Source organism: Cucumis melo, chromosome 4 (assembly GCF_025177605.1).
Source record: "Cucumis melo cultivar AY chromosome 4, USDA_Cmelo_AY_1.0, whole genome shotgun sequence".
NCBI lineage: Eukaryota > Viridiplantae > Streptophyta > Magnoliopsida > Cucurbitales > Cucurbitaceae > Cucumis > Cucumis melo.
The window spans coordinates 3,578,392-3,600,648 of record NC_066860.1 but is presented as its reverse complement, the minus strand read 5'-3'; the positions used below and the strand labels follow the sequence as shown (position 1 = coordinate 3,600,648).

The window sequence follows — 22,257 nt, the reverse complement described above, 5'->3', positions numbered from 1 at the left end:
GTTGACGACAATAATCGATTAAATTAATCAAAGGGTCGTCAATAGGCCCGAGGCGGAGCGAGACACTCCCTATTCCCGTTCCCACCCCACTCCCCATCTTGGGGAGTCGAGGTTGGGGATTTCCTGTTAGAGAATCGGGTCTCTATGGGAAAAGTTTTCTGTTTTTCTATTTTAAGTATTTTTATTTTAAATACATTAAAGTTAATAATAATACAATTTTTAATAATTGTTTATTAAAACTTGAATAAAAATTAAATTAAATTAATTATTAAATGAAAAAAAAATAAAGAAACAATTCTTTTTAATTTGGTACACGATTTTTTTTATTATTTTGTACACGATCGTTTAGATTTTTCAATTGTTTATTCTTTTTTACACAATTGTTTATATCTGGCTAATGATTTTTTTTTCAATATTCTTTATACACGATTTTTTATTTTTTTTACACGGTCACATTTGGCTACTTCAACCTAAATGATTTTTTTTCAAGATTTTTTATACCGATTTTTTATTTTATTTTTTTATACAATCGTTTATCGTTTACATTTGGCTACTCCAATCTAAATGATTTTTTTCAAAATTCTTTATACTCGATCTTTTAGATTTTGCTATTTTTTTATACGGTTGTTTAGATTTGGTTATCCAAATTTAAACGACATAGAGAAAATGAAAAGAAGAAAGACGATGGACAGAAATTACAGCAGAAAAAAAAAAGAAGAAATACGATGAAAAAATTAAACGACGTAAAAGAAGAATAAAAAAAGAAAAAAGACAATGGAAAGAAATCGCAGCAAAAAAAGGAAAAGAAAAAATATGATGGAAAGAAATCGTAATAGAAAAAAAAAAGGAAAAAGAAGAAATACATTTATGAAAATTAACCTTTGAAATATGGTACCGGTTATTGTTTTATTAGTAATAAAACTATATGATTGTATTATTGACATTTTAAAAGGACAACTTTTGTAATTGTTTCATGTAACAAAATTTACTTTTTATTTGTGATAATAAATGATAGTCTTGGATATACAACTACCACTCGAGTAATAGATAATGATTGGTGTCTATAAGTATTTATCACAGTTTATCACGAATAAAAAGTAAAATTTTATTATATTTATAAAATTTTTTAATAGTTTTATCATTTAAAACAAAATTTTTCCCCTAAACCATAATAGAACAATCAAATTTATTTGAATAGGTATGTGGAAAACAAGTGGACATAATTGAATATACAATGATTGAAACTAAACATACTTTAAATATAAAAGCCAAAATTGTTCATTTTGTTATATCGGATCCATGCTAGTTAAGTATGGACCATATGGATTAACTATTTTTTTAAAAAAATAATCATTTTTATTTAAAATCTTTTATATAAAAAGTGGTTTAAAATGTACTTTAAAAATGTTTTTAAAAATATTTTGAGTGATTGATAAACATTTTTTTTAAAAAAAAAAAACATAATTTTTTTAAATCAAACACTTAAAAAATCCATTCTAAATTCACGGTAAATCAAAATTTAACTATTTTTGTATAAATAATTTTAAAAGAAATTACATTGGACGAAGGGTAAAAAATCGATATCGATATGCAACATTTATGAATAAAAATTCTTGTAATTAATTGAACCTCATACGTAATTAGATAAATGTTTAATTTGTTATTTTTTTCGTTAAATTTTGGCTAAAGAAAAACACATACATATGTTAACTTCACGTGAAAATAACGTTATTTGTAATTGAGAAAGGAAGAGCCTACAAAACAAACAAAAAAGAATTTGATGCCTAAGCCAGTAAAAAAAACTCAATAATATAAGAGAATTTGGTCTAGGATTTATCTTTAATCCAATCACGATTAGGATTGAGTTTCTTAATCCTATTCCTAGATAAGCTAAGTTATCTCTCAAACTAAATGGATTAGGGCATGCATTTGACATGTCTCGTTCATCAAATTTTGAGTCTCATCTTTGGTTTTGGGTGAGACCGAGGAAGTTGGTTTGAACTTTTAACCTATATCATTATCTTCTCGAGTCCCAAATAGATCATAGTACATTATGTTATTCATCCTCGACCAAGTCGAGGTTGATAAATCATTTTGACTCAGTTCAATTATTCCATTTTCTTAAATCCATTTTATTCTCTCAATCCCAGTTTACTTGTCTATTTATTATTGTTTTCTTAGTTCGACAATTTTTCTTCTTTGTTATATCGCTTCTATCCTTTAGTCCACGAAAACACTCTAACAATTAAGTGTCACAACATCCACTTATGATAACTTTCTTTTTACAGGGAAACCACCATAAAGAAAAATACACTCATCCGAATTTGACAAAATTATAAAAGAAAAAAATAATAAATCTAGTAAAAAGATATAATAATGTTTTAGAATCCAACATATTCTAAGCTTATTTTTCAGTGAAATCTTATTATATTATATAAAATACATATTTTGTAATTCACATTAAAATCTTGTGAGAGTCAATACTTTATTAAAGGAATGTTCAAAGAAAATAAAATTATCTAAGTTTAGATGTGATTTTTGTTGAAACAAAAGGTTTGAGGTAAAAGAAAATAATAAAACAACAGCAAAAAGAAAAAATAGGGGGGAAAAGAAAGAAAAGAAAGAAGAAGTTTTGGATGAAATTTCAATAAAGCCCCTATTTTTTAGCAATGTATTTGCCATTGTCAAATTATATTTTATTATATTTATAAAATATTTTAATTTAATTTTAATATATTTAAAAATGACCTGATAATTATACTTATGATGTTTTTTTTTATACAACAGTAAGAAAATACCTAAAATTTTTACTCTCTATAAAAAAAAGACCACGAAAATAAAAATATATTACACTTGATTTTTTTAAGAAGTATAAATATTTCTCAACTTTTTTATTTTTGACAATTTCCTTTATATGTCTTCCATTTTATTGTTCCATTTTTTAGGCAATTTTGGTTCGCACTCTACATCGATGATTGTGTCCATTTAATCACCCAAGATGTGAAAAGTGGTACACCCTTTATGCTCTATAAAACTACAGGGGTGGTTGGGACACTTACTTGTTAATACATTTATGAGTTATAATATTCTGTCTTTCGAATCAAAACTATTTTAGTCTGGATTATAATAATGTATATTTACTTTAGTTTAAAATTTTAGTCTAAATAGAAAACAATAAACGTCATAACAAAATTAAGTGAAAGAGATTATGAGTAGAAAATAGTAAACAATTGTAATATAGAGAGATTTAAAATAATAAAGATGTAGTTAAGTTATAAGTAGAACGTTTATATTTAAAAATCCAAACATAGAAGAAAATACACTTCAAATATCATTTTTACTATCGTCAAAACACTTGAAAATTTACAAAATGACTTATTTTTTTAATTAAGTACTTACAAATTTTAAACTAACACTCACATTATATCTAAATTAATTAACCTTATTGGTGTTGGGTGGGTGCTTTGTTAGTTCTTTAAGAGTTGGGTTGATCAAAGATCTAAGAGCCTTTCCCAATTTTACATAATGGTAGGGATAGTGTATTCTCATCAGTCATCCTTCCATGTGTTTGAAATATGATTTATTTCACACTATATTCGAGCAGTGAATTGTGAGAATTTCAATTTATTTATTGAAAATTCCACTTTGAAAAAACTAAGGACACTCGTACTTTTTATAAGATAGATGAACTACTGCTACATACTCTCCTGATCATCATTACCTACTTGATTTTGAAATGAAACTTCATATCATAAAAAATGATATTAGAGCTTATTGTCACGTCTCGTGAAACGATACCAAAATCACCCCCAAATTTGCGCCGTTATGTACCCACGGCTCCATCAGGATGGGGACGAAGGAGCCTCAATGTGGCCCTAAGACAGCTTGCGGGTGGCCACACCATACGCCCATGACATTGGCGTGTGCCTCTCAAAGACAACACATAGGCCCTGCATGCGTGCCACATCAAATGGCTAGGACAACCCAAATGCATACCTCCACGTGCACGACCCCATGGCATGCCCAGATGCCCATTAGCACGGCTATTGGCACCCAACACAGCCCATCACTAGCACATGTGCATGGCCAGACGACCAGCCCTGCATACACGCGACAGGCATGCACGCCCACGCTTGCCCAGGCAAGGCGCATGCACCCCGGATAGGCAATAGACATACGACACTACGCGTGCGCCCCTAATGCACAACGCGCGACCCATGTGCATGCCCACGGCCACGCTGTGTGTAGTCCAAGCACGCGATAGGCACACGCCCATGTCCGTCCAAAGCCAAGACGGTCCTAGATGCTTCTAGAACTTTTGATGACGAACGGAAAGGCTTGAGAAGACTCTAGAAGGCCCACGAACACCCGAGATAGGGATGGAATGTGCGCGAGAGTCCCGGACGGCACTTGTCAGTGCGCGCCCAGCCTAGCACCATTTAGACACGTCCAAAAGCTTCCATGACTGTCTAGAAGGATGCGATAGGTCAGAAGTGTCATGGTAGGTCCATAATGTTCTAAAGTCAATTGTAAGGGGCCAAACCACATTGGATGTTCTAGATAGGTTCTCAATCGACCTTCGAAGCCCCTAGGTCGGTTGTGAATGTTATAAATAGGAGTAAAGGGGCTCATTTGTAATCAACCTTGGTACTTGGAATGTCCTAGCCAACCAAGGCAACCTTACCTCATCCTTTGCAAATGGCAATACCCTGGCAAAGGACTAAACCCATTGTAACCCATTTGTATTTGAGCATTCTTGGAATAAAAGGAATGATTCCAAGGAAGTGCTAAACCTAGCTCCCTCATTCTTCCCAACTTTCTCTTGTCCATCAAGCATCTCAAATACTTCCGCTGCACATACATCTTTAGTGCTTGGTGCACTAACCTCCCGAAGGCTTACTTGGCTACACGGGAGTATTATTTAGCCAAGTGTCACACTTTGGGTTAGCTTCAAATCCAACCACATGACAGTATGCTATCAAATTGTTTATTTAATAAATATGGTATTTGACAACTATGAGACACTCTTATCCTATTGCGAATTAAATCAAGGATCGTATTGTGTTGTTGTCTTGAGTGTCTCTACATTTGTCAAATGCCACAAATCAAGTATTGAACTTATCCATCATCCACGAGTGTAAGTTGCAGTCATTGAAATTTTGTTCATTTATTCATTTCATTCAAAATTCCTTCTTAAAACAAACTTATTTTGATTAAAGAAAAAAGTACGAAAATAGAATTTTAATCTCCTTCTATGATTTCAAAATTAATCTTCAATAGAAAAACTCTTTTTCAATACAATCAAACTTTGGGCTTTTTGAGAAAAAGATCATGCCAACTTTCATAGACAACTTGATGTTTTCTTCTAACATTTAAAATGACATCGAAGAAAGACAAATTCAGAACCAAAATATAAATCAAATGAATTGAACTACAAAGTGAATAACAAAATTGGAGCATTGCAATGATGTCAACTTTACAATTAATTATTTTACAATACTTGATTATTAATTAATTTCTTATAGCATTTTAAACGTGAAGTGAATCCTATTTATTAAAATAATACAATTGGCTTTGCCACTTTAAATAAACAATTTGACTGCTACCTCAAAAGAAAAAAAAAAGTTGTAATAAAATAAATAAATAATAAAAAGCAAATGACAAACTGTGCCCCCAATCTGTGGGAGAGCCAATCGATATTGAGAACTTAAAAAAGGCAACGTGACCACTACATCAGTTGAGGGCGTTTTGGTCATTTGCTCGTTTGATTCCATTGTTTCGAACATATTTTTCTTAAATTTTTTTATGGATATTAGAAACGGAAGAATTTAGGGGATAAGGAAGGAATCAATCGAAAATAATAAATAAAGAAACTATAGAATCAAAGATATAAACTTTTGAATATTAATTATATATTCACTACCTTTACTTTTTGTTTTATTATTTTTTTTACATCCACTTTGGTTATTTCATTTATTTTAATTAAATTAAAAATAAAATGTAAAAATACTTTCAATTTTCCAAGCATTCGAAAAATCTACAATTTGATCGTTCAAAGTTGTTTTTACCTTGGTTAAATAATAATGATTATTATTATTGGTTGATTTGGACCGAGATACAAAACGAGTATTTATGTAAGTCATAACCATCATACTTTAATTTCGAAACAAGGACGATCTAGTTCTACTTATCCCTTGATCTAAGATCAAAAGATAATCTAATTCTAATTATTTATTTTCATATCTAACTAACTAAACCAAAATTAACAAGTAAACAAATGTTGTTATTATTATTAATTATCCTAAAATGTGATTGAATAATTAATTAAATTCTATGTATCCATGTCGGATATACTTCTTTTCCCCCATCATCCTCCATCCTTTTAGGATATGGCTGTCATAAAATACATTAGAATCTTTTATTATTTATTCTTTATGATATTGATAATCACTACTTTATAAAATAATCATAACAATAAATAATAATAATTATAAAGCTTGTTGATAGATGTTGTTGATGATGATGTTACCTATCCAATAAGCACTTTCAAGTCCCACTCAAGCTTATCAAAACTAAAATCTTTAATTACATTTAATTCGTCATTTCCAACTAACTCATTTTAATCATCTATTAATTATAATAAAATTTTGATCTATAAATCCATCCAATAATATAGCCTCCAAAGTTGAGTTATAAAAGCTTCTCAAAGTAAGTGGGGGAATGAATTAATCTAATTCAAACTAAACTAAAATAAACATAAGTTTTAAATACACATTATTATAACTTTAATTATAATAGTTTATGGGATATCTCTTCAACATTTTTAAATAACAAAATATTTTAAAATATTTATAAATATAGTAAAATATCACAATCTATCTATAATAGATTAATATAGATCAAGATAGAAAGTCTATTATGTATCTATCGATATCAAGATACTAGACTGTATTGATATTTTGGTTATATTTTATTATATTTGAAAATAGCCCAAAAATAAAAAAAAAATCTATTTAAACAAAATCCTCGTATTAATAAAAATCACTTATAAATATTTTAGTTTATTTTACTATATTACAAAATAAACCTAAATCGGTTTAAATTGAGGGGACATGTTAATGTGTTTTCACATCACTTTTAGTATAAGATTTAAAGCTTTTTAAGTCATTTAATTTTAGGGGCGGAGGATTCAAACGAATGAATATTCTTAGTGTATATACTTTGAATAAATTTTATATTTAAGTTGACCAATTATATAATATTTAAATATATAATCAATAGAGATTATTCATTTGGAAAAGGGAATATATATATATATATATAGAAACAATCTATTTTCAAAATAGCATTCAAATCCCAATCAAATTCATATTCTTGCCCCCTTAGTGGCCTCCTTAGTGCATAACAAGAATGGTCAAACAAATGTCAACTTCATGATTAGATGTAAATGTTGATTTTTAATAGTAATTTCAACACAGTACCCATTCTCTTAAATATATATTTTCTCCAACATCTTAATTTTATTTTTTGAATTACCTTCTTTTTAATATATACCTCATCTTTTAACATCTTTGACCAAACAATTTACAAGTTATAGCAAAAAATTTTATTACGAGTGTACATAAGTCGGTTGAAGGAAAATTATGGACCAAGCTAAAGTATTCAGATTGACAAGAGAAAAAAAAATGAACCTTATTGGTTCAATATCCCATGGTCAACCTAACTTGAATTTGACAGTTTTTTTTTTATCTCTATAATTTAGATAATTTTTTGTATTGTTTTTCAATTTGTGAGGTAAACAAATTTTCATTCAAGGGGTAAAGTGATATATTTTATTATACATTCAAATTTCAAGTCTATATTATCCTTTGAAAGGAAGGTTTCCTTTTAGGTTTTAGGTTTTCGGTTTATATATATTATACACATAATCGAGTTGGGCTGGGTTATCGGTTTCTTAAACACCCATATTTTTTACGACCAAAATAGATGTTGATAAAAGTCTATTAATATTAAAAATTGGTACAAGTATATCATAATATAAGTTTATTATTGTCAAAGACTGAACGTTTATTAATATTTATTTTTTCTATATTTCCTATAAAAATTTCTCATCAAAATATCTAAGCATTAAATTTTAATTTTATAACCAAGCACTTAAGAGTCTAATGTCATGGTGAATGAAGTCATATATATATATATATATATATAACTTTAGAAATAAAAATAATATTGTTGAGAAATGAGGTTTGATTTGAAAATATATTATATTATATAGTTGAAATAAAGATAATGAAGAATAGTATATAGAAAATAACGAAGAAGTCAAAATGTATGTAATTAAAAAAAAGAAAGAATGAATTTGTTTGAAGTTAATGGGAATGACGAAATTAAAGTGGGTGGAGATTTATAAAAGTGGTGATATAAGCAAAGCACGGAAGAGGTTTTTGTTAGAATCCACGTCGACAACCGCAACCAAAGGTGGATGCCCAATGCGCCACGACCTAACCACCTTATAAATTACCTTTTCATTCCTTTTTAATATACCATTTTTAATTTTATTTCTCATTATCCTCATCCTAATTTTCATTCATTTTAGTAATCGTATCCGATGATAAAAAAAAAAAAAAATATATATATATATATAAAAAAAAGTAATATATAATACTTTTTTATTATATATTTATTATTTAGTAGTACTTAAGCGTAATTGTTATATTTACAAATTTTTGTGTTAATAATAGAAAAGGAAAGTTTTAAAAAGTAAATAATGAGCAAAATAAAAATTGTGAAAGTAATAATGGAGTGTAAGATGAAGCGCAGTGTGAAGTATGTAAGAAAGTAAGAATAATATGTAATTTTTGTTTTAATAATTTAAAAATATCAAGTGTTTATATTTTTAATAAGGAACAAAGAGAGGGAAAGAAAACGACTTAATAAGAGAGGCAGTGAAGAACTCAGCAACTTCATCACCACCAAATTTCCTTACCAACTTCCCTTCTTTTTCCTCTCTACTCTTTTCGCCATTCCTCACTGTAATTCTACCCCCCGTTTCTTCACCGGACCAATTGCTTTGTGTGTTCCTTGAAAGTTTTTTTACTCCTCGCTGATCTTCCCGGCCGGAGAGAGGATATATATATCTTTTGGATCTTTCAAACGGTTTTGTTTTGACTTCGTTTTGTGCGCTTCTTCCTTTCTCCCATGGCTATGGACGATACCGAAAGCTGTAGTAGTAGAGCGGTGGATGACTTCTCAGCTCAGACTTGGAGACAGAAGCAGAAGGTTGGAGTTTACGACGAAGTTCTTCGTCGACTCAGGCTGTCGCACGAAGCGGAGACCAGCCTTCCTGGTTTTGAGGATGAACTCTGGGCTCATTTTCATCGACTTCCTACTAGGTACGCTACTTTCGACCTAGTTTTAGTCCTTTTTCGCCTCTTTGCTTACTTGGAATCTGAATCCGTTCATCGTGTTTTCTCCGTCTTCTTGTATCGTTGTACACTGGCGCTTTAACGACTGTGTACTTTTTCGCTAGTGCAATCCGATTTGAGAAAAAGTATTTTTCTTCAGTTATGCTGATCAATTACGTTTTACGGGGCTTTGATCACGAGGAAATTGGAGCAGGATTGATGAAGCGGAAAAGTTCATCTTTATTTTTATGTTATGCTGATTTTTCCTTCTTGATGTTACACTTCTTAGATGTGCTTCTGAAGGAAAAGGAAAAATAATTTGTGGCTTGAATCAGTAATTCTTCTATAATGTTTGTGTCATTGTGTTCGTGCGCGCGTTTTTGTTTTTGTTTTATATGAAATATATACTAGCTTCACTAGGCAAAATCAATAGAATACTGTACTTGTTTGTTCAAGATATTATTCAACAGGGATGTAAATTTTGAAGTCTCGGAACATATGATAAATTATAATTAGACATAGCCAAAAACTTCATGTAGTTAAAACTCTTGAAAAGTTTTAAGAAGCTTGAAATCGATATGTACAAGGTGGTCGGGTATTGCTGTTTTAGGGTGTTGAAAACCATGTAAAAATGTGGTTTCAACTCAATCTGTTAATTCTTAAAGAGAATAGAAAACAGTATTGTGTGGTCAATGTGAGACTTGGTTCAAATCTGTTCAGTTATATTTATTTTGCCGTCTTAGAATTACTATGACCTTGTGGTATGACTATTGTGGAAATATACTGTCAAAGGTATGCTATGGACGTCAATGTTGAGAGGGCTCAAGACGTTCTCATGCACAAAAATCTTCTCTACATGGCACGTGATCCTGATACTCGACCTGCAATTGACGTTCGTCTTGTACAGGTAATGTCTATCACGAACTATTGATTATTGCACTAGATTTGCATATGACAGAAGTAATGGAATTTCCTCTTACATCTCTTGCTATTTATGTGATTAAGTAGTTTCTTTTAGTGTACTTTTGTTGTTTTATTTGCCTGAAGAGTATTTTTCATTCAACTTTCCCAGTGTTCTAAAAGTTAACCTTTATACATTCTGTATTAGAATTCTATCTTGTTCTTACCGACAAAATGCAAATGTAAAAATTGGTCACCTTGCAGGTTCATTCATCTCCTGGCAGGAACTTTGGCAAGTCAGTTAATTGGAGCTTGAAGGAAAAAGTGGACCAGGAGCGGTTTTCTGGTTATGACAGCAATCAGAGGCAGGGTTAAGTGAAGATTTGAACTTAGCTGTATATTTGGGAATTCAAGGATATTATAACTACAATTTTTTTATTTTAATTTTTCTCCATATATAAGCAGACACCACCCCCCACCAGCATTTGGTTCATCAACACGGGTCGAATATGGTTTTGAGACCAGCCAATTACATGATATAGACCAACGGGGGACTTTCTCCTGGTAAATAATGGTCTGAGATCTGAGTAGTTTTTAGGACATGCCTCAATGGCTCTGTTCTTACAGTTTGTCCTTTTTTTTTTCTTTTATTATCTGTACTATAAATGCTTGATATCGTGACCTTAAAATTCTTTACCACCAAAATTTCAGTGATTCCTCCATGTCACTTTAATAAGAGTACAATGGCCCCCTCTGTTTTCTTTGGAATTGTTTAACATATGTTGCATGTGGATTGGTTAACAATGAAAATTTTTTGTATGCCCTTGGTTCTCAAGCACCATCCCAATACTTTCAGGCCAATGCATGAAATTACAATATCAACAATTGACAAGCCAAAATTGCTCAGTCAGGTAGACTCACTCCCTCAATTATATAATTTTTGTTTTTACTAGAGCTAACTAGCTTCTTGTAAAGGAGCATCTTACACACTAGTAAAGAGAGTCATTATTGTTGGAGGAACTAATGTTCTTAGTTAAGCGTTTATGCTTTTGGTAACATTCTCATGTTTGTAGCACAACATTTTGAAGAAAATTAGTTGTGAATAATGAATATGATTTATTGGACTTAGCTAAATTTTTTATTAGATGTGAGACATTCATAGCAGAAATTACCTTTCAGTTGACGTCCTTACTTTCTGAGATTGGGCTGAATATTCAAGAAGCACATGCTTTTTCAACAACAGATGGCTTTTCTTTGGATGTTTTTGTAGTTGATGGTTGGATAATTGAGGTAATATAGTCTTTCAAGGCTTTTCTTTCTCATTTTCACACAACATTGAATGGGTTGTGGCAGGACATTGGATATTTTTTCAGTTCAGAATGGTCTTGACCTATTTTCTTAAAACAATATTATTTATACCATCCATGAATTGTTTTTTTACACGGAGTGTTGAAATTACAGGATACCAAGCAGCTAAAAGATATACTGGCAGAAGAAATATCAAAGATTCAGGTTTCTGCCAATATTCTTGTTAAAGGTTACATTCCTGAGGATGGTTATACTTCACCTCAGATGCTATTTAAATTCTAACTAGTTGAGTTATATAGAAAAGGCATCCTCCATTCACACCTTGCATTTTCCATACTGAGAAGCAAGACAGATTTGGAGTCAAGTTCACCACAAAGTATGTCAACATTCCAAGAGACGAAGTTGATGCATGGGAAATTGATGCAAGCCTGCTAGTATTTGAGAAGAAAATTGCGTCTGGATCTCTTAGTGACTTGTGAGTTTTCTGTTGATTTCAGTAATGCACCATTTATGCTTAGATGCTTATTGAGAAGTGTGATGCTAATGGTGCAGGTATAAAGGCACCTTTTGTGGTCAAGATGTTGCTATTAAGCTTCTAAAAAATGAAAACTTGAATGAGACTGTACGGCGGGAATTTGTTCAAGAAATACATATCATGAGGTATTTATATCACAGTTTAATTTTCCACAATGCTGCTATCTGTTCTCTAATTCTTTCTATTTTTGTCTCTTGTATATATTCTCTTCATATAAAAATGATTATCGCGATTTCATAGTTTGCTAATTCGGCTGTCTTATCGCCAAAAAGTGTTACGTTAATCCTATAAATGTTATTGGGGCATAGGTAGTTTTCAACACTTATTGATATATGTCACATTACTTATATCATCTGTTTATCTTTTTTCTTTAACATCGAAACTAATGTTAAGTTCAATTTACCTGGGTAAAAAAAAGTACCTGTTGGTGGTCGACAATCTAAGCCTTCACTCCCTCAGTAGTTCATCTATTTCACTCTCTTGTTTCTAAAATTTGTAGAAAACTTCGGCACAAGAATGTTGTCCAATTTATTGGTGCATCTACTAGGCCTCCAAGCTTTTTCATTGTTACAGGTAACCTAATTACACCTTTTGTTGATATAATGCTGATGAGATTTTCCTATATTATTACTGTGTAAATTAATCTCCCATGATTGGTAGAGTACATGTCTGGTGGAAGCATACACGACTTTTTACATCAACAAAAGGGCGTTCTTAGTTTTCCTTCCTTACTAAGAGTGGCAATTGATGTGTCGAAGGGAATGGACTATTTGCATCAAAAGAATATCATCCATAGAGATCTAAAAGCTGCAAATCTTTTGATGGATGAATATGGGGTAGGAAGAAATAAATTTTTGCATTTATCTTTATGGTCAATACCATATACCTGTCAAATTCTCAATGATTTATATGAATATGACCCTTTTAATGTCAATAATGGAATAAATGAAAAATACTGTACCAATCTTTGATGCTATACGTAATTGAGAGTGAACAGTGTAACGTAACCCATTCTTGTTTCTCTTGGTCAACCCTGAATCCTTTCAACACTAAAATGTAATGTTACACGAGCATTAAAAGTACAGTCACTGTAAAACTCATCAATGTTAGGAAGTTGTTTTGGGTGAAAGTAGGGTAGGTGCAAGATTGAGCCGTTACATATTTAAAATTTGACACGTTCAAACTTCAATGCCATTACTCTGCCCTATAGGCTCTGAAGTACTTTTCGATTCCAATGATTTTTCTTTTATACAATAAATATCTATAGGCATAATCATTATTTGATTTTGCTGAGTAGCTAATATCAATCCTATCTAAGTTATTCCCGGGGTCCCTTTCTTAAGTGTGCTTCCTTTATCTTTTTTCTTTTATTTAATTCATTTTTCATCCGATTGTTCTCTATTCCAGCCCCATATTAAACCAAAATGTTTGACAGGTCGTCAAGGTAGCTGATTTTGGTGTTGCTAGGGTGCTAGCTCAATCTGGTGTGATGACTGCCGAAACTGGAACATATCGTTGGATGGCTCCAGAGGTTAGTATCATGCAAATATATACTATTCACTCGGTGGACATCAGGTGCTGCATTGGCATTCATGAAAGCTGTAGATATTAGTTTTCAAGCAATGTGTAACGGATCAGATTTCTATGTATCTCGTATTTTCATTTTTTCATGGTCATATATGGTACATGTTCAGTTTCACACAGCACTAATATGGCTTGAACGGCAATCCATTCCTAGGAAGTTTTTCAGATGTGCAATAGTTGTATTTAAGAATTCTGGAAAGGAACTAAGAAAGAAGAAGAAACTTGTTTCTTCATGTGGATAGTCATTGATGGTTTATAGTCGTTAATATACTTCAGTTCAGAGTAGTTATTTGTGTAACTTTGGACTTGGAATCATAGAACTTTTTGAAGGCAAGTTTTCACACTCTTGACACCTCTCTATTTCAAGAGGAAATGATATTGGCACATCATTCACCAATACTAAAATATTTTCCTCCACTTAGGTGCTGTGTTTGTAGATGCGTTGCTATTCCTTATTGGGATGGTAGTTTTTCCCCCTTGTTTGACTTCTGAATGTTTGTTGTTGGTGAATGCAAGGTTATTGAGCACAAACCGTACGATCATAAAGCTGACGTTTATAGCTTTGGGATAGTGTTGTGGGAGCTGCTTACAGGACAGGTAAATCCGTTTCTTTATTTTAAAATGCAAGCATTCGTTTTTTATTTTCTTCCTAACCATGTTGGGGTTACATCCTTGCCTTCGTGTCTGGAATGGCAGCTGCCTTATAATAACTTGACTCCGTTACAAGCAGCAATAGGCGTGGTCCAGAAGGTATTTCCATATTCACACAATATTAAATAAAGAAAAAGGCTGTTTTGTTTCGATTTTCCCTCTATTCATACCCTTCTTGTCGTCCTATTGTTATCGTGTATGGATCTTGTACGTGCCTATAGAAATAAACTGTAAGCTGTGTTCTGAAAAACCTTGCGCTTCTAATACACGAACAAACAGAAAAATAATTGAGAAATTAAAAAAAAAAAAAGGCAATGAGCAATAAAACCGAGACTACAAGAATTAGCGTCGAAGGAAATTTTAACGGAAAAAAACATGGATAAAATTCCACTACAAATCTCTCCCTGACCTCAATTACAAAGAACCATCACAAAGCATTTGTATCACTCACAGTTTTCCCCACTCATACTAATACCAAAAAGAATGAAAATCACTACTTAGTTGGGATAACTACACTTCTAATATTTTGCCAAAATCCAGCAAGTTAGGCATATCATCACCAAAATTTCCTTAGAATTGTTGTGCATAATGTAGGTTAACTAGAATTCAACAATTTAACAAAGCTTTCAAGAAATATAATGGTGGAATAATAATGCAAAGAAATATTCTAAGTAGTGAAGTTTTTATGACTTCAAAATTACAAGTAACTTGGGAAATGAACTTCAGGGTCTGAGGCCTAAGATTCCGAGGCATGCTCATCCGATGATCGTGGATTTGCTCGAGAAATGCTGGCTGCAGGATCCATCTTTGAGACCCGAATTCTCGGAAATTACGAGACTTCTAAAACAGACACCACCAAAGGAGGTAGGGAAAAGTTGTGTTTGAAACTGTTAAAATTTATTCATTTGTTTTTCAGGCACTTGACGTTGTTGGAACAAGATTATATATATAATAAGAAACTTGGGAGTGACAGGAACCTTCTGGAAGATGATTAAAAATTCTGGGGTGGAGAAAGGACGTTCTATGGAGGAGACCCAAAAGTACGGTATCTAACTACATCTAATTTTCTTTTCCCAAGTTGTAAATTTGCTTTCACATGACTGTAAAATCTAGAATCTTTCTCAACATAAAATTAACATATATTTATATATATATTGATAAAAAGTTGAAAATTTATTAGTATATACAATGGGTGGGGGATTCAAAACAAAACATAAACTCTTTGTTGCTAATATTTGTCTAATTGAACTTTGATTGTTTTGACTCATTAAACCAAAACTTTGTTGGTACTTCCATCATTATTTCGGACTGTTTTATTGAATTTTAGACAATATTTTGTGTTGATCGTTTATCTAAATAATGTGGTTTTAATAAATAAAAGTAATTAAGTGATTGATATAAAATAAGATAAATGTATTATTGAAATCCTCTTATTAGTGAGATTGATATATTGTGTCATGTTTATAAATATCAACATAAAACATGCATTATATGAGCACAAAATTGATTGTCAAACAACCCTACCACCGTACATGCAAAATATAAAAACCCTCACTATTCACTAATGAGAAAGTGAGTTTGCACCCCTATAGGAACTTTATGTCTTAAACTAAGTGAATCGTCAAAGACAAAGAAAATAATAATTCTAACTTTTTTTAAAAAAATTCACATTTCTTGCCATAGGTAGTTTCTTAATTAGGTAATTGATGGGTTGTACAAAAATAGATGTAGTTTCAAGTTTGAAGTATACCTAAGTATTTTTTTTTTTTTTAATGAAAAACTTGGTGAAGTTTCGATTAGCTTAATTGCCAAAAATTTACTCAGTTTACTTATGCATTTTTTTTTTCTGCTTCTAGGAAAAATGCCTTTCAGTTCTTTTTAGAAATAGATTTATCTTGTCATTGATGTTTAGATGTATTGGAAAATTGTCAAAAAGTGGTTGAGTTTTCGTCTTACCGAATCAATACCCTTTTTTTTTTTTTTTTAATCTTTCCGAACGATTTTTCTTGGTCCAAGGGAAATAAATAGGCCACACTCAAAATGGTATTGCTTCAGCAATAGCCAACCTGCAATGGAAGTGTATCTGCCGTACCTGCAAGTTTATGCAAAATTTTGTAAATATATTTGGAGTGTATTTAGAAGCAATGAGATAGAATGTTGTAATTTTGATTAAAAAAAAAAAAATTGGGCGTCTGAAAATTATTGATTTATGTAATTTTTGTTGTTTACTGGGAATTCGTGAGTTGAGAAAATTAGATTTAAGAGATATTTGCATTTTGCAACTGAATTATAGTTGAAATTACAAGTCTTTATGTATTACATATCACACTCATTACCATCTTATCTCTTTAAATCTCACAATTTCTTAATATAAATTTTTCAATACTGCTCACGGACAAATTCGTTTTTCTTTTTTTTTTTGGAATTTAGACGATGAATCGAGCAAATCTTTGATTGGGAGTGATTTGCCAACATTTCTCTTTATAACTAATATTAGATTTTTTTTAAGAAATAAAAATTAATATTAGAGAAAAATACCTAGATGCATCTCGGAAATCATATTTATTCATGATTCATGCATCACATCCAACTATCCGATAAAATTTGCTAAAGGCAATTTTTTTTCTTATTTCTTTTATAAATATTTTAACTATGTGTTTGATATGAGTGATGAAAATGGGTGAACAAAAGATAGGCAAAATTTGGTATGTGTTTGGATGTTAAATCCCACATTGGAAACGTCCGGGATTCTCTTTGTCAATTGATTTTGATTATAAGACATATATCTTATTGCTCTCGTTATCGATTGATTTTGAGATGAACCTCAATATAATCTAATATCACATTTTCTTTCACACACTGTGTTTTACTTTCAATAAGTAATGTAATAAAATACGAAAAAGGGAAGGTTCAAGTGCGAAAGAAAAATATAAAGAAAGAAAAATAGAAAGGGAAATCAGAAAGAATAAGAAATATTATTTGAAGTTAATTATCAATAACACTTTTCATCAAGGGTTATTTTTAAAAATAGAGAAAAAAAACTTATTTATACCCATAGAAAAAAATCATTAAAAATAAAATTAATTAGACTTTGATTTTATAAATATAATTATTTTGTCAAATTTTCTATTTTTGGAATTTCTAAAGTATAATTTGTTTGTTCAAAAAAATACCATTACAAACATTATTCTTCACAATTTTATTTTAAATCAGGTTTAGTTTAATGTCTAATGCACAAATTATATATATATAAAAAATACATATATATTTTTTATATTTAATATAAAACTCAATATACAAATATTTAGTGATACGATATGAGGGATGTGCCTTTTCATAGATCCGTTCCCAAAAAAAAAAATAAAAAATACCATCGTTGATTTGAAGAAGAAAAAGAAGAAGATGGCGATGATAGAGTTTTCCCATGGAGGATATGGTAAAGTTGGAGAAGAATGTACTAAAAAGTGGATATATGAAAACAATTATTTTTTAACTATGTTATCTCTGTCTTAAAGAAAGATTAATAAATGTGATATTAAAATAATATATATCTAAGCTATTTATAAAATATAATAAAATTTATTAAACTTTCTTGTTCAAGTATTTTTTATTATATTTTTGTAAATAATTTCATTTTTTCGTTACCTATATTAAATTTCTGAAAAAGTGTTGATTCATTTTTTTTTAAAAGAAAGACAATACATAAATTTCTATTATTTAATCGTTTTACAATTATAAAGGAAAAAATTGATTATCTCTTGAATGTTCTCAATATTTATTAAAAAGATAATACATGAAGTTTCATTTTTTAATCGTTTAAAAATTAAAAAGAAATGATTATCTCTAAAATGATCTCAATACTTTTTAAGAAGCTAAATACATAAAGTTTTATTTTTAATCATTTTAAAATTTAAAAAATGACTCTCTCTAAAATATAATTGATATTTGAAAAATGGTTAAAAATAGTAAATTAAAAATTATTTATAAAATATAGTAAAATTTCAGATTTTATGACATTGATATGCTTTTATCCGTTATATTAATAGACTATACAGAAGTTTGTCTATTATTAATAAAATTCAAAATTTTACTAAATGTAATAAATATTTTAGTTTATTTTACTGTATTTAAAATTGTTGTAGATGTCTTAACTCAAAAAAATCAAAAAGAGTATATAGGGAAAATTTTAAATTTAAAATAGAAATATCCAATATTTATGATTAAATTGTAATTAAAAAATTTAAATGTAAAAGTGTTATATTTTGAAATTTATAAACTAAATTTAAATCAATCTCAAAACTTTTAAAAACAAAATTGTAATATTTTGAAAATTAAGTACCAAATGGGAACTTGATTCGACGAAAGAAAAGTAAATATATTTATTTATTTTTAATTATTTTAATATAACAATCGAACTCAAAGTATTAACAAATATAACACTATACAACAAAATTTATAGTAAATTCTATTTTTGGAGTCTATTAGTAATAAAACCATATCGTTAATAGGAATATATAAGTGATAGATCATGTTTTCAATAGAAATTTGTCGGTAATTGAGTTATAGTATATTTACTATATTTGTAATTCTTTAAAAATAAAACCGCATATATATACACTGTGATATATATATAATCGTTTATTTTACATAAATAATGATGATTGTTATCGTGAAACTAATTGTATTCGAGTATATATAAAACATACTTAATGATGTATTTCATATATTTATTTGAATATTTCCAAATAAATAATGTAATATTTCACATATTAACAAAAATCAACATGAAAACGAAATGAAAAATAAAGTCATATTAAATGTCATTTTCTCTCTCTAGATGAAAATCCAAAATTTTATAATAAATATCTTTTCAATCTAATTAAAAAAAATGAGAAACAACACTTTCTCTTTCCAAAATAAATACTTTTTTTTTTTTTTTTGACATTTTGATAATAGAATAATATATATTAATAAATGTATTAAGTTGTTGTAAAACCATTTATATTTGAGTACATATCAAATATTAGTATACTTCATATATTTGTTTGAATGTTTATAAGAAACAACGTAATATAAAAATTCAACATGAAAAACCAAATGAAAAATTAAATTCTATTAAATGTCATTTTCTTTCTCCAGATGAAAATAGAAAAAAATTATATTAAATATTAAATGATTTTCGGTCTTCAATTAAAAATAGAAAAAAAAAATCATATTAAAAAGACATTTTGAAATATCACAAGGAAATTGAAACAATTTACGAACTATAAAGAAATAATCAAATTTTATACGGCTCATCTTAGCTTTTTTTTTTTTCCCTATATCTTTTAAATTGTTTCATATATATTAATATATATATTTCTCTAAGTCAACCTAAAAAATGGTAAAATTGTGCATAATTATGTTTGAAATGGTTGGATGAAAATTTTTAAATTTAATAACGTTTTTGAAATATAGGGTACAAAGGGTTCATGTTAAAAGGGCTTAATTACGAGCCCATTAGAACAGTTTGGAGGTTCGGCCCACACATAGGATCCTTGATCTTGAAAATTTGCATAACTGGCCTTTTATTAAAGGCCCAAACTTATTTAAAACACAATGAAAAATGAGCTTTTTCGCATGTCTTCTTTGGGAAAATAATTTGATTTATAGCCAAATCTAAAAATAATTTGATTTATAGCAAAACTAAAAAATTAATTTCATTTATAGCAAAACCAAAAAATAATTTGATTTATATCAAAACCATCTGCCAAATCATTTTTTTGAATTTTTCTTGGCCTCAATATACCTCTTTACAAAGGACAATTCCTCGCATATAGATAATACAAGATTTTCAGTTTTTTTTTTTTTTATATTTTAAACAATTTATTACATAATATATGATATATATTTTTAATAACAATTTGAGTTTAAATTTTAGAATTGTAATTGTGCCTCAATGACATTTTTGCAATTATTTGAATATTCTTCTTTTAGGTTTTATTTGAGAAAAGAAAAGAAGGAGATTGGGAGAGAGGGGATAGTCGACGCAAGAGACAAACATTAGAGGGGGAAAGTTTTTCTTGCAAACAAGAGGAGAGAAAAGTGCAACCGATGGAGAAGAAGACGCCGGAGTTTCGACGTAAGTGACAACAAGCTTTTTCGAGCAGCATTTGACAATGTCCACTGCCTGAACGCGCATGATTTAAAAAAGATATGAAACGACTGTAGAAATTATGTGGAGCTTTGATGGTGATAGGTGTTAATTGGGTTTTGAGAGTTTTATTTAGTTATAGGGTATTTGGGGTTTATTGAACAACTGTAATTGTATTTAAGATTGTCACTTAGGTAGGGGCATTTAAGACATTGCTCCTGAAATTTTCTTTTTAGATTTTTCTGTTTTGCTATTTTGTCAATTTAAAAATAAATTTGCCATTTATCTAAAATGAACCTCTTATTTTACCATTCGTCTTCTTCTTTTCACAGCTTTTTTCTATTCTTTTTTTCATTTTTAACGGCTCTTTTTTATCCGTTTTTTTGCATTTTTTTCTTATGTTTTTATTCTTCCTCTCTGGATTTGTTTTTCTGTTTTTTTTATAAGCATTTCAATTCTTTCTCTTTTTTTCTTTCTCTTTTTGTGTATTTTTAAAAATCGAGCATCGAGTAACAAATATGTATAATATAAATAAAAATGTAGAGAACAGTTAGCATTGAATTTTGAAAACATATAACATATGATGTAAAGTATAAAACATAGAATATTAAGTATCAAGTATGGAAGATCATCCACAGAAATGAATTAGCACGTTCACAAGGTTGTTATCACTAAGTAGAAGGTCACTTTTAATCCATTCTTGGACCGCTTTATCGGGGCCTCCAGAGGTCATCTATACAAATCTCAAATTGATCTTCCATTTTTTGGAAATTTTCACAATTACCGATAGGATCGGTTTCCTTTCAACATTTCTCCATCGCTGTTGCATTGCAAAGTCTCACGGTATTCCACGGGTAGTTTAAGCGGCCATTGATTCTCCAACATTTGTTGTAGTCTTCATGTTATGGTATAGTCACTGTTATTTCAGCTCTCGATTCCTACAGTCAAGATTTGAGATTCTCACTCTAATGAAAGAAAGGGAGAAAGCTCATAACGTAGAGATCGATCCCTAATAAGAGATTTGAACCGAGAAACTATAAGTCAATACTGAGCTCAAGACCCGAAATCCGCTCTCCCCACCTCAATGAACAAGGGTCGACTCAATTACATCGAGCCTTAATTTGGACAGTCAAAAGATAAGAAAGCCCAGAAGAAAGAGACAATGGAAGGACCAACCTCCACGTTAAGAGGAAGACAAGAAATCTTCTTTAACATATCAAAATATTATGATCTTTTGATTCCTAGGCTTTCCTCTTTCTTCCTTATATTTTATCTGAAACCCCGTTGCGACGCTTTATATGGATTCTTTTGGTTCTTTGTTTTGTTTAATTCGACTTGTTAGTTCACTCCATCGATTGCATTTTGGAATTTGTTCTTACTGTTTCAGTTATACTCTCTAAGATTTGTATGGCAATACTGTTTGATTCCTAATTTTGTGTTTGTGTTAACCCCTCTCTACCATTGGATTTTTAGCTGCCCTAACATGGTATATTCTTCAATTGTATTTTTGGAATTCTTAAACTAATTGAATGGTTTAATCGACTGTGGACAGAGGTTGAATCTTGAACGTTATTTATGTGGCCGTTTGCTATTGTTTTCTAATTCGATATTCATACCGTCTATTTGTAAAGTTGTTGTCTATCTTTACTTCTTTTTAAGTCTAACTTATGGTTTGAGTTAGACCGAAGCTGCACCTGATGAAATTGATGCACTACCCATTCTACATGTGAATGGACAAGTTT

The 22,257-nt window shown here is 29.9% G+C and overlaps 1 protein-coding gene across 6 annotated transcripts; it reads left to right on the top strand.

The window, feature by feature from the left end:
• The first annotated feature begins 8,919 nt into the window (after positions 1-8,919).
• Positions 8,920-16,720, top strand: LOC103503850 (serine/threonine-protein kinase STY46-like). 6 transcript variants are annotated; one of them, XM_008468226.3, is made up of 17 exons: positions 8,921-9,392; positions 10,197-10,311; positions 10,569-10,669; positions 10,770-10,868; positions 11,161-11,215; positions 11,484-11,594; positions 11,766-11,816; positions 11,912-12,087; positions 12,165-12,272; positions 12,647-12,720; positions 12,808-12,983; positions 13,583-13,678; positions 14,248-14,328; positions 14,428-14,481; positions 15,109-15,246; positions 15,356-15,422; positions 16,399-16,720. In XM_008468226.3, the coding sequence occupies exons 1-16, from the start codon at positions 9,199-9,201 to the stop codon at positions 15,371-15,373; spliced, it is 1,647 nt and encodes a 548-aa protein (XP_008466448.2). In that variant the 5' UTR covers positions 8,921-9,198; the 3' UTR covers positions 15,374-15,422; positions 16,399-16,720. The 6 variants fall into 6 exon arrangements, 5 of the variants coding, with proteins under 5 accessions (XP_008466449.2, XP_008466448.2, XP_008466447.2 ...); XR_540891.3 differs by having other exon boundaries at positions 15,109-15,422; XM_008468225.3 differs by lacking the exon at positions 16,399-16,720 and having other exon boundaries at positions 15,356-15,556.
• Positions 16,721-22,257: the final 5,537 nt, after the last annotated feature.